General features: G+C 42.5%; 1 protein-coding gene across 1 annotated transcript in view; it reads right to left on the bottom strand.

The window, feature by feature from the left end:
• Nucleotides 1–1,097: 1,097 nt before the first annotated feature.
• LOC147334426 (scavenger receptor cysteine-rich type 1 protein M130-like) overlaps nt 1,098–13,609 on the bottom strand; it is a 28,665-nt gene continuing 16,153 nt past the window's right edge. The window contains exons 8-20 of the mRNA XM_086272298.1: nt 11,377–11,763; nt 10,802–11,233; nt 9,486–9,742; nt 9,108–9,264; nt 8,894–8,981; nt 8,722–8,784; nt 6,144–6,343; nt 5,904–6,035; nt 5,623–5,810; nt 2,826–2,977; nt 2,495–2,740; nt 2,250–2,412; nt 1,098–1,184 (exon numbers count right to left, since the gene is read on the bottom strand). Of these exons, the coding sequence (XP_086128424.1) occupies nt 1,098–1,184; nt 2,250–2,412; nt 2,495–2,740; nt 2,826–2,977; nt 5,623–5,810; nt 5,904–6,035; nt 6,144–6,343; nt 8,722–8,784; nt 8,894–8,981; nt 9,108–9,264; nt 9,486–9,742; nt 10,802–11,233; nt 11,377–11,763 (2,552 nt within the window). The remainder of the gene's footprint in view (nt 1,185–2,249; nt 2,413–2,494; nt 2,741–2,825; nt 2,978–5,622; nt 5,811–5,903; nt 6,036–6,143; nt 6,344–8,721; nt 8,785–8,893; nt 8,982–9,107; nt 9,265–9,485; nt 9,743–10,801; nt 11,234–11,376; nt 11,764–13,609) is intronic.

Genomic DNA, 13,609 nt, shown 5'->3' with positions numbered 1-13,609 from the left:
CTCAAATGGATACTTTCACATCTTTATGAGTACGGTAAAACATCTTCACCTAAAACAACTTGAGAAGAAGGAATGCTTCTTTATTGCTTGTGAGACCTGTTACCAAAGATGTGTTTATATTCAGAAGGGCACAAGTCCAACAAGTCTTTAGTCTCAATTCTAATCCAACATTTGACACCCTACTGGTCCCCAGAAGTTCTAGAGTGCAACCAGCTTTGCTTGGAGACATTTGAGGAATATATCAATTTGTTCAAATAAATAAAAAAAAACTGACACACTTCCCTTCACCATGTTAATAATAAAATGTAGTAAATGCTCCGATGGCTGCATCAGAGAGCAACTTCAGGTTAGTGTTTTGACTGGAGCAGCCAGGGTTCAAACAAACAACCTTCTGGTTAGTAGATGACCTCCTCTACCTCCTGAGCTACTTCCACCCATAAGGAACAGAATCATTATCTCTCTGTTTGGTCCTGTCCTTACAATACTTCCAATAAAACTGCTGCCTTTTCCAGCTGTGTAGTGATCACAACACCATAGCAGCCAGAAGACAGCTCAATCTTTCATACAACCAGCATCCGGATCATCATCAAAAGACAGGGATCATCATGGAGGTGGGCAGCCTGTCAATCAGTCCGAGTCACCATGGAAACCACCTGAGAAGATGAACGACACTGAATGCTGGAAAATCTTCCTGTTTCTGGTGTCATACCAAATTGTATCTATCGTTCTCCTCCCACTTCTTCCTCTTATCTGCTCATCATCAGTATTTGAGATGGACCTTCACCCTGATCCTGGACTGTCAGGCTACAGACAACCAACATTTCACTGACTTAGAAGATCGAACTCATCAGATGTCAAGTTTATAGACTTTTAGTGGGAATAATAAAGACATTATATTTGCTTTAACTCAATTCAAGAACCTGAAATCATAGTTCAGCTGGAATCAGTATTATTTCTGTAGTTTTTCTTTCACCCTCCATCAGTGAGGTTTGAGATGTTTCTATTATATTGAGGCTTTTCATTGTGCTAATGAATAGCACTAACTATCAGCACAGGTCTCAGAATGATATCATCTAAAACAGCAGACTGTGTCTTACCTAATGAGTCCAGGCCATGCTGATGAAGGCTTCACCTTCATATTTGGGCCTGGCATATCTGCGTCTGCGAGCAGCTCCAGGACAAGTCTAAAGACAAAGAGAGACAAAGTCCAGACTTAAGAACATCAACGCTGATCCTTTCATTCAGGACTGAATCTGCTGAGAGCAAACATTATAGCTTTTGTGTCAGAATCCCTTAATTGGACCAGTTTAATTCCCAGTGTCCAGTGTTTTGTATAAGTTTTACTTCCCTTGCAGTCTTTTTGCTCTGGCTTTTGGAGGAGGCGGATGCATCTTTCACCCTCTCCTTACCCTTATCTTCCCTGCTGCTGCTTCTATGTCCTTGTCTGGTCTTGTCTCACTCTAACCCTGAGAGAGCCTCTCATTCTTGCTCTTGTCCTCTAAAAAGTAAAGAAGAACTATGGCTTTGATTAACTGGTCCCTTAATGCACTTGACACCCTTTTCTCAACGAGAAGCCTAGGATTGGGAGAGCCTGCGTGCTCTGGAGGGACTTTCCTTCCAGATACACGATTTATGGGTGGCAGAAGTGGTGCATCATGTGCCTAGCGGGACTGTCTATTGAAGACATTGAAGACATCTACCTATTCAGCACCATGATAAAGGGGCTCTTCCTGATCTGAGCTGGCTTGGCCCTGGTTTATTGGAAATTGAAGACAACGGTGAATGCTGTTCAAAAGCCCACAAGGCTGGCTGCTTTGATCGAAAATGTGGGAAGAGTGGTGAGTGCTCAGATTGCAATCATTGTGTCTATGCATGTCTAGTAGTTCCAGTTTTAAATTGTGTGTTAACCTTTCCTTATTTCATTGTTACTGTGGATTCTGTTTATGTTTTCCTGGTTGATCACTTGAACAGCCGTTAATGAAGCGCTTTATGTTATGTATGTTGTCTGCCTACTGAACTGCATTTGGGTCATCATTCGTCACTATGTGATGCAAACATCAAAGCCGTGGAAGAATTTTAGAGATTTAATTTGCCTGTGGGTACAGGTATGCCAGATCAATACATCTTTAAAATTCAGTAATGTAGGAGTAGTTACATGCAAATACCGATAATAAAACTCTGAGATGCAAATTTGGTATGTTTTGATAGAGCTTAACACATGCTGCTAGTGTGTTAGCAGAATGCTGTACCTGGAGGCAGCTGTACTCCTGTTTGGGACACACGTGGAGTTTGCAGTGCAGGAAGACTTCACCAGAACCCCCGGTGAACTCAAACATGTTAAAGGAGAAGTAGTTGGAGGTTCCCAGTCCGTTGTCCTCCACCTGCACCGTCTGGTCAGCAGGGTTGGCACAGCTGCTCACAGACAGGAAAACACACTTTGTTCAGGAGTCCATGAGAGAGATCAAAACCACATGACTCTCTGAGTCTGTCTCACCCGTTTATGATCAGGTCGTATCTCGGAGTGCTGTCGGGTGATGGCTGGTCAGTTGCCCAGCAGGAGTCGGTCACCACGACGACCACGTCTCCGTCCAGCCCGTCAGTCTTCAGCTCCACCCAGATCTTCTGGTTCAGCTGCACTTCAATGCTGGACTCCACAGCTTGTGTGTGGCTGACGTTGGTGAAAGCCTTCATGGTCAGAGTGTAATCCCAAACTCCAGATGTGATGTGCTGGATCACAGAGCTGCAGAACACAAACACACTTCAGCTTTCTCTGACTCACAAACCTCATGAGAAGCTTCACATCTTAAAGTAATTCAACCACACACCTGTCTCTGATCCTGAAGGTGGCAGTCTTGATGTCCGGCTGAGTTTGGACGCAGGAGAAGTCGATGTAGACTTGGTCGTGACGAGTGATGATGTCAGAGGAGCTGCTCTGGGTCATGATGGTGTTTTTGTAGATGAGTTCACTGTTGTTGGTCTGTGGAGTCACACAATCAGATGACGCTGAACAAGTCGGTTCATTTTAAAATTATAGTATATGTATAATTTTTTAATGCTGGACATCAGGAATCAACAGAGATCTGTTATGTTTCTACAACTTACCAGGTACTATGATTTCTTGGTCAACACAAAGAAATAGGAATGCATCAATCCAACTTTTATTTCTGACCTGATACTTATAGCTCCTGATATCATTGTTAAATTAATTAGCTTTTTTCATAACTCTGAGGTGATGAAGAGATTGGGAATTGTTCTCCATGTTCAATGCAACATCTAACTCCAAATGCACAAGCTTCTTGTACATATAGGGTCCCCTTGTGTCTTTGTCCTCTGTGTCCCTCCCTGTGCGTCTGTGTTTATGTTCCTATTGGCTTGTTCCCTCCTTGTGCCATTGTGTTTCCTATTTTATTTTGACAGTCTTAAGTTCCATCTTCAGTGTGTTTAGTTTTGCTGCCTCTGTCTCATTACATTAATTTGTCTCAGCTGTGTTTCCAATGTATTTCCTGTTCACTCGTCATTGTGTTGTGTAGTTAAGCCTTCTGTTTCTCTCTGTCCATTGACACGTTCTGCTTCATGGTTGTATGTTTCTCTGTGTGCTTCAATGCGTGTTTAGATGTTTGCCCTCGGGCAATTGAGAGCTTCGCTTTTACACTCAGCTTTCTTTTCACCACGATGGACTGGTACAGCGTCATCACTGCAGCAGCATCAATTTGTCTGTTGATCTCCAGACCTTTTTCGAACTGTGCTCGGCCGGGCCCCATAGACTAAGGCGCGTTCACCAGACGTTCGACCTCGGGCACCCTCCACGGGCCTGACTCCAGGGCAGGGCTCTGATAACCCTAAGCGCGCAAGGTGAACTGTTCCCTTGATGCTCTATTTATAGGGATCTTTTGAATCGCTCTTTGTCTGGTCCCTCACTAAGGACTAGTTTACCACGGGTGACCCTCCCAGGGGGCAAAAGCCCCCCGACAACATAGCCCCTGGGATCCCTGGGACACACAAACCCCTCCACTACGGTAAGGTAGTGATTCCCTTCTGAGAATTACTATCTTAAGATAATAAATGTTATTATCTTGCACCAAATGTTAATTAATCATAATAAATCTTTTTCATGTGACAGTCATTAGGCTTCTGTAAACAGCTGTTATTTACAGTGTTGCTTTTTGATAAAGGACAACTGGAATCAAATAATATTTAACTGAGTTGCTGTTAAGATGTCACACTACCATAAATATAATAAAAGCGTATAAAACCGGTTTGGCAAACCAACAGCCTAGCATATAATTCGTAAGCAGATGAGTATGCACAAGAGAAAAAATATTACATTGCATCTTTTTAGTCATTTCAACTCACTTTAACCAGCTTCCTCTTTGTTTTGCTTTGTTTTTTTTTAAAAAATATAACAGAGCAGAGCAGCAGATGCTAGAAGATGTTTGGCTGCTTGTAGTAGACTTGTAGTCAAGACCGCCTAATCCGAGACCAAGACAAGACCAAGACCAGAGGGTATCGAGACCAAGACAAGACCAAGACAAAAGTCCATCGAGACCAAGACCACGTAAAAGTGGTCTCGAGACATCCAACTCTAGTCAGCAACCACATAAATATGCCCATTAAAGTCGACAACAAACCACACCATACCAGCCCTTAAAGTGCTCACTGAAATGGTTTCAATATATTTCTGCTCAATGAATTCACCAAAATACCTAAAGTTAATGAAAATTGTTTAAGTAGCTGAACGCCACTGCTAGCGCTAGCTACCTGTACATAGCATGTACTGTAACGTTAAGTTAAAGTTATGTCTGCAGGGACAGTTGCAAAAAAACTGTCCCTACATAATTTATAATGTTTGAAGAACACATTATAGATAACAATATTACATAAACATGACCACGTCATCTGAGGTTGGAAAGGTAGTTAGAAGAGTTTGAAGGTGTTTGTTACCTTTGAGGGTGTTTGCGCTCCAGGTGCCTGGTGAAGGTTGAGGTAGTCCCGGCTGTCTCGGTCAAGGAGACTTTGCAAAAACTGCACTTTGCCGAATGCTTCTTTTTTGCATTTACCAAAAACTATTTGTGTTCTATGAACGCAAACTTTATGACAGACGAAGTCGCTTACATTTCTGTAACTTACTGACCGGGCATACTGCTCAATCTAACGGGTTGCATTTAGTTGTGTTTGAAGGGTGCGAAAGGCGAAATAATAAAATGCCACAATGTGGAGGGATTTGAGCATGGCTGAGCCACTGTGTGTCGCTGTGTGACAGCTGAGCAGGGAAAGGAAATTAATTGAGGAGCCGGCTCTCGCTCAATGGGAGTCGACTATTCTGATTCACTAAAAAGCACTCTCTAAGCACGGCTCTTAGAGCTAAAGCTTTTGCGCATGATACATTATCAAATGTTATGCTGTGTGTCATGGATACTGTTGACTCCAAATCTCCCGACCACTATGTTGATCTGAGACAGCAAGACCGAGACAGCGAGACCAAGACAAGATCAAGACCAGAGTCCGTCGAGATCAAGACAAGACCAAGACAAAAGTCCGTCGAGACCGGTCTCGAGACCAAGACCGGTCTCGAGACATCCAACTCTAGCTTGTAGAAGGTAAAGAGGAGGAGATGAAACCCACCATGACCACCGTCCCACAGCTGTTGCTGCTGTTGAAGCTGAAGGTCACCATGTGGGTGAGCTCGTCCACCCGACCCCTGCAGGTCGGGTCGTTGAGGTGTAAGGCAGAGTAGTCGATGCCTTTGTCCTCCAGGAGACAACCGACCAGAGTGACTGAAGCAGAGTCCTGCATGCAGACTGTTGGATCACCTGAACGTCACAATATCAGTCAGAAAAATCACAGTTAGAAGTTTTCCTCCATTATTCAGCCCTGTTGTCATGGTGATGTCACAGCTGTCATACCCAAAGAGTTGTTTGCTTGGTACTTGGAGGCAAAAATGTCCCGACAGAAGCAGCGAGTGTCACCACCGACCGTCTTCTCACCACAGAACTCGTGATCGCTGCAGGTCCTGTCCTGACAGAAGGCCTCAGAGGCTACAGAGGAACACACTGATGTATTATCCTGAAAACACGTGAGCTCTAAAACTCCAGAGTTCAGGTTTTAACAAAGGAGAGCTTATTAAGGTCTTATTAAGGTCTTACAGCAGCCGGTCTTTGATGTCCAGCCATCCAGAGTGTGGTTGTGTTGACTGCAGGCTCTGGCGTAGGCCTTCAGGAACTGACAGTTGAGTCCGTCCACTGCAGGATATTTACACAAAGTGTCGGTGCAGGCAGTTATGTAGGGCTCTGGGTCAATGTCACTGTTACAGGAGGAGAAGGGCGCCTCCTTCAGGAGATTACAGCTGTACCACAGAGAAAACAAAATTAAAGACAAGAAAATGATCAACTGTAATCATTTGTCTAAATATAGCTTATCAAACACTACTTATCTTGCGTATGTGCTTCTCTAAATCTAATGGTTTTTTATGGTAGATCAAAATTAAATGAAGTCTCTGTTTTTGTAATTTTGCTTCTACACTGCCATAATGGTTGTTAAATAAAATCATGCAAATCAATCAAGATGTGACTGATCTGCAGTTTTTCACTTTTCATTTTCATTTCATCAGTTTCAAGGGACTTGACTGCTTGGTTTGTATCCCCTTGTCAAGTCTGCATCTGTGTTATGTTTCCTGTTTTACTTTGACAGTCCATGTCCTATGTTAATGTTTACCGTTTTGCTTCCTCTTGGTCTTCTCAGGTTTGATTACTCCCAGCTGTGCTCCCTTTGTGTCTCTCGTTCCCTCCTTATCCCTCTGTGTATTTTAGCCCTGTGTTTTCCTTGGTCTGTGTTGCGATCTCCCTCATTCATGGCTGTGTTTCCCTGTGTGCCTCACTCTATGTTTAGTTATTACTTCCACAGTGTAGTTTTTATTGTTTTACCCTTGAGTCAGAAATAAAGCTGCTTTTTGAGTTCACTTTTTCGCTCTGTGAAGTCTGCATTTTAGGTGCTTCTCTGCCTGCACACAGCCTCTTCATGACATTTTTTCAGGGAACTCAAAATGGGTTAACAATTCAAAACTGTTCTGTAGGAGGTTGATCAAGGCTTGAAAGCTGGTGCTACAAATTCCAACAGGTGATCCCAATTTTTTGGATTACTTACAACCCCCTTTGTCTGCGTCACTGCAGTATCATACCCTCTTGAGCATCAGTTGATCAGTATTATACTGCTGAAAGAAGTGTGTTGCTACAAAAATGGTGAGAAAAAAAGCAATTAACAATGGAAGAGACACAAACCATCGTAACACTTAAAAATGTAGGTTTTTCCTACAGAGAAATTGCAAAGAGAGTCAGGGTGTCAGAGAGTACAGTTTCTTTCACTATCAAAAGTTACTCAGAAACTGCAGCAAAGTGACAGGAAGATGTCGAGCAGACCCAATACCACAACTGAATCAGAGGACAGCCTGCATGATAGGCGGCTCAAAGGACAACAGCTTCAAGCACAAGCTTAATAGTAGTCATGGCAACCAAGTCTCACCTTCAACTGTGAAGAGAAGACTTCGAGCTACAGGTTTGACAGGATGAGTTGCAGCAAGAAAGCCACTGCTAAGATGTAAGAATAAGAGGCTCGCCTGGGCCATGAAACAAAACCATTGGACTACTGAACACTGGAAGGGAGTATAATGGAATCAAAAATTGAAATCCTGGTTTCATTATGCTGGATTTTCGTATGCTGTTGAGTAGGTGAAAGATTCCATGGCATCAAGTTTCAAGGAGGAAGTGTGATGGTCTGGGGCTGTTTTGCTGGATCCAGGGTCAGTGACTTATACAGAATGAGGGGGACCCTGAACCACAACAGTTACCACAGCCTTGTCCTGCGCCATGCAACAGCCTCTGGCCTAGTTGATCAGGGGTTGGTCATCCTACAGAAGGATAATGACCCAAAAAACAAGTCCAAGCTATGCCAGAATCAGGAATAAAGGACAAGATGATACGCTTGAAAACATGGAGTGGCCGGGACAGACTCCAGACGTAAACCCCATTGAGCTGTTTTGGGATGAACTGGACAGAAACGTGAAAGCAAGGAAAGTGAGAACATAACTGCACTTAGACTGTGGACGGCCTTTTTTTCTTTTTGGTGAGGCGAGAGATGGAAAGAGGGAAAGCTGAGACCAGCGCTGCCCTGACTGTGGGTTTTTGTATGAATGTCCAATAAAATTGACAACTGTGAGCACAACTGTTGTCGGTGTGAAGTGTATTCCACAGTATCATTGCCAAAATTGGCAATGAAGAGATGCCTTCATGAATGTAAATACAGAGGATTCATAACAAACTAAGGGTTACAATTACAGACAAGAAGGCTGATTTTGACTTTAGTAGCGGAATGATGAAGTTTGGAGGAGAGAAATAGTTCATAGTCTGAAGCACCACATTATGAGTCACACATAATGGAGACAGTGTTATAGCATGGGCATGAATGCCTTCGAGTGGAACCAATTATTTCTGAGCCTGTGAAAACATCAAACTGTGTATATGTCTGTAATTCCTAAACAGTTAATGCAAGGCTTTTGCTGAACACCTTTGCTTAATGCTATAAATCTGGACTACATTCAAGGCTTAAGTGTGGCATTTAATGTGGTGGTCTGCAAAGGCAAACTTCTAAAGAAGTACACAAGGTAACTGCCACCAAAATTCTATATCCAAACAATATAACAGATGTTCCCTACTGTGTGGATCTGCTCACCGTTCAGTCACACTGGTGCAGTCGATCGTGCTGTCAGCAGGCTCACTGTACTGCATCTCACAGCTAGGGGGCGACAAACAACAAAGTTCAGGCTCATTCATACAAACAGAATATCTGCAACATCAGAGGCAGCAGCAGTCAGAGGGACTCTGAGCTTGTGATGAGGTCTTACCTGGTGGAGCTGTACTCAGAGAGCCTCAGGTCACTCAGAGACCTGCTGGAATTTCCACACAGACCCTCCACAGATGAACCAGCAGGTCCTGCACAGGATCAGGACAGAATGAGTCAGATCAGCATCAATATTCAAACTGGATGAACACAGAAGAATAAATAACAGCACAGTTTACAGTTTATGTTACATGAATTAAACTTTTTAACTTCTGTACCTTCTAAGAGGATCTGTGTGGTGTCTCCATCAAAGAAGACAGAGATGTTGAGGTTGGAGAGCGACAGCTTGGCAGTGACTCCAGTTTGGTCCTTAGAGAGCTGCACACCATGAACCAGCTGAGATGAGCTGCTGAGGGTCAGCGTGGAGTCGTCCAGCTGCATCACAGCAGAGACAAAGTGGAGGAAACACTGAGTGAAACATGTCAAACACACAAACAGGCTGATTTCACAGCAACAACCACTGAGTTCAGCAGCTCTGAAATAACTGCTTCTAACAGCCCTGAGAAGAACGATGCGAGGAGACACAGCAGAGGATGAGGGAGGACTTTGGATCAGACTCCACTCTGACACACGAACTGTGGCTGTAGGTCGCTTACCTGAACTCTCCCACCTTGTTCCAGGTGAATGTCATGCCCGTTTACACGCAGCGTCACACTGTCCAAAAAGCTCACATCTTTACGACGCCGGTCCTCAAAGTTCCCCAGAACAAGGAAATCTGGGAGTGACGGAGTCGAGAACAGAGAGTACGCACACCGATCCTGGATGGAGTTCATATGGCCGTGGACGTCGATGACAGTGGGGCCGGTCACAGTGCAGGTGGAGGCCAACAGACTGGGCATCTCAGGTAGAAATTCTTTAAAAAAACAGAGGGGTGTCTTAGTATCAGCTCTACAAGTCTTCTGGATTTTGGAAGTTTTAAGTTATTTAGAACTTCTTGAACAGTTTCACAAGATATCATGATCAGTTCAGGAGATACATGTATGAATATCTAACCATGGTCACACTTTTAGTATGGATGATATAACCTCTGGAAATGACTGGTCTCTTGGATTATCTTTAAGATAACATTTCAAAATATCTCAGCACACAATCTACTTTGTCTTTTGCAGAAATGACCAAAAGTATGGTATGAAGCAGACTTGTTTGGGCATTTTTTGTTGTGTCGTTTACTGTTTACTGGGGTGGAAAGATTGATCCTTACAGCCAGTTGATGGAACTGGGTACTTGGAAAATTTTGAACAACTTTAGTATGATCGATTTTAATTCTCTTCATGCAGCTAATATTAAATTAAATCATTATCTCATTAAAATATCTTAAGATACAATTTATGTTCAAATATAATGCCTGTAAATGTCAAAAAGGCCTTAAAAATGTAATTAAAAATAAACATCTGTATTATTTTGTAAATAATAATCAAAAAACCAGAACAGATACAATGATTGAATTCATGTCCAAAAAAGAAAGAGCTTGTGGGTAAAACATGTAGCATAAATCAAAAAAATCATAGTTGTTGACTGCAAACCTGTCAGCTAATATCAAGAGCTGTGGAAAAGCATTGCAATTTGGTGTTTTATTTTGGTATTGTCCCACTTTAACAAAAACTGAAAAGCCTCCCAATTTACCATCACAAAGAGCTGAAAGAAGAGGTGGTTCAAGTGCAAAGCCTGTAAAGAGTAAAAAATCATCCAAATTTGCATTTTAAATGGAAAATGATGGACTTTTGGTTGGGTTTACAGTAAGGCTCCAAGATATTGTCTGTAAATAAAATATTCAATGTGAAAGAGCTTGTGGGCAAGACAGTGTAGCATAAGTCAAAGCTATCATAATCGTTGACTGCAAACCTGTCAGCTAAACATCCTGGACATATAATCAAGCAGTGGGACTTCAGTGTCTGCAGCTGCACAAATTTACCTTCACAGATGACACCAGCGTCCTCAGAGTGTCCACAGTTGTGAGATCCAAATCCTAAGTGCTGGCACTGAGTGAGATTTGATTCACTGCCTGAGCAACTGACATCATCCAGCCAGATGGGTCCGGTGCCCTGACCAAACTGAGCATTTGCTGGTGCTGAGACGACCCTGCCGCAGCCCAGCTGTCTACACACCACCTGAACATCCACTAGGTCCCATAGATCATCACACACCGTCCCCCACTGCCCACTGTGGAAGATCTCCACCCTGCCAGAACACGAGCTGTTTCCTCCAACCAGGCGGATGTGCCCCTCCACTGCTGCACTGTTGCTCACTGCTGTTGTAGAAGTGAGCCTGACCTGATTGGCTGTAGAGGTCTGTGGTATTGGAGCAGGTGTGGTTGAAGAAAGTGCAGATGTTGTTGTGTTCACCTCTGTTTACAGTCAATACATAAATGAATAAGTGAGAGTACTGCGGTAAAGCTGAGAGCATTTTCCTTCTGAACAGTTGAATTTAGCAGCAGGATGAAAAAGATGAATTTGTTACAGTGTGATCATGCTTAGAGGGCAACAATACCTGCACAGTACGCAAGGTGGCACACAGATGGCCTCTCAAGTTTGTAGACGTAGTAATTTCCATAGCATAGTTTGACTTGGATGGTGTGTGAAGGAAACTGGCAGCAGCTTCCAGACCAGTTGTTGCACACAGTGCGAGTTACAGTTTCACCTGGCTGTGAGGGATGAGGTTGTGTTATCCACAGAGGAGCATGGGTTCCACACCTGTTTGAGTCTATACACCTCTCGGGAATACGAGCATTGGAGCTCCCCAGAAACAGGCGGTACCAGCCTTGCCAGTTAATAGATTGATCACAGTGTAGGTCCTGAGTGTTTGTGTTGTTTGTTGAACGCCATTGATCATTCAGCACAGTGTAGTTGTAACAAGGATCGACACTTTGGGAATATCCTGAAGGATGAAAAGAAGTCATCTTTACTTCAAGGAAATTCCACTGATATTCTTACAACACTTTATTCTATGCTATAACCACTTGTTGGGGGAAAACTCTGTAAAAGACCCAGGAGAAATAAAGACACAATGAGACAAGATCACTTTTTATGCTTTAACGTGCACACGGGTAAGCTGTTCAGAACAACTCACCCCGTGTACAGTGGCTTGGCACTTTTTATAGGAAAGACAGTGAGAACAGGATAAGAAAATACAAAACAGATAAAATAAACAACTCCATATGTGGCGCTAGTCTCGTCAGCAGAGAGCTGGGAGAAAGCTATGAGAGATAAAACAATCTAAAACAATATGTCCCAAAACAGTATGTCTCTGCTGAGAAAGTCTAAAAGGATAATTCTAAACTAATCTAACCATAGACGAAGGGCATCCAAACAATGCTTTGTACATTTAAAAGAAGGTAAAGAAACATAGAATCATTTTTCCTGTAACACCACTTTTTAAACAATCACACACACTGATAGATGCATTGGGGACAAATTGGGTTCAATGTCTTGGCCAAGAAAGCTTCGACATGCAGACTGAAGGAGCAGGGATGAAACAGTGTGTTTGTACTGGTCATAAAGATTTCTGTTGCGCATATCTTTAACTAAATTGTCTCTTTAGTTTCCAAACTTTTTTTGTTCAATACAATCAGTATTTGGTATGAACACTGCAAAGATTTGACATCTAAATATTTGGCATGAAAAAAGTATTTAATTTAAAAAAAAATCCAGACTGTAATCAAGTGACATAATATCTCGACCTTAGACATGTGAGAAATATCTTAAAAGAATAGTTGAAACATTTATTCCACCCACTTTATTGTGTCAAATAAACTCAAAACAAGCCTGTCGGTGCTTCTTTCCGCATCGCCTCTTCCTCAATTTAAGAGAAAAAAAATCTTAAAACAACAGCAAATGTAAAAGATGATTCTTCTGGTCACAAGTCAGTCACAGGGCTTACAACCACACGGACATTTTAGAATCACCAGTTCACCTATCTTCAGGAACAGCAAGTCATCGAACTGTGGGAGGGATCCGAATTACCCAGAGAAAACCCACAAGGAGAGGCCTTGAAACCAGGGTCCACAGCTAAAAATGGCTGTAAAATACAATGTAAATTCCAACAGTGTGGCCATATGAATTAGTCTAAAATGCATGTAAAGTGCTCAATTTACGGATTTATAAACCAAATAAAAAATAAAAGGCATATGTTCTCAAAAGAAGATTAATGATCTCATTCATCGTGCTCTTGCTTACCCTGTTAGTCTCAAAACAAAATCAAAAAGACTTTTTGCTGGATATAAAATTGTTAGATTTGGTGAGACAGACAATTTATGTCTTGCGTACACGGTGTTGTTTCAGCAGGCATGAACACACATGAGCATGTAGGAACAGAGGATCACCTGAGAAAACTCCTTTTTTATTTTTCTCCTTCCCAAGTACCACAACAACAACGATATTCATTAGTGCCCTCCAGTGCTTCTAGTAAATGCATCTACAGAACAAAATGCAATAGTATGTGGACACAACACAGGGCCATAACATTTCAGTGCATGTCACATGTCCAGCAATCAGGGCATTTAATGCAGTCACATGGCTGTTTCAAGTCTTGGATATTATTTTGCTGCTCACAGTCAGAAAGAGGGACTTCCTGTGGACATAAGGTAAGGTTATAGAGGACCCACTAACTATGTTTCATGCAGCTGTATATCGTTTGCGGAACCCACAGTGAAAATGTAGTCTAGAATGGATGAAGTTTAAGCATTTAATCCTGAAGTCCTGTTTCTACCAGGTGCAAGTATGAT

This window comes from Aulonocara sp. 'chitande type north' Nkhata Bay, linkage group LG3, assembly GCF_057382095.1.
Source record: "Aulonocara sp. 'chitande type north' Nkhata Bay isolate Kocher_YH1m ecotype deep benthic linkage group LG3, A_spYH_male_GT1.1, whole genome shotgun sequence".
Lineage (NCBI taxonomy): Eukaryota > Metazoa > Chordata > Actinopteri > Cichliformes > Cichlidae > Aulonocara > Aulonocara sp. 'chitande type north' Nkhata Bay.
Note: the sequence above shows the minus strand (reverse complement) of the source record. Positions and strands in the feature narration are given on the sequence as shown.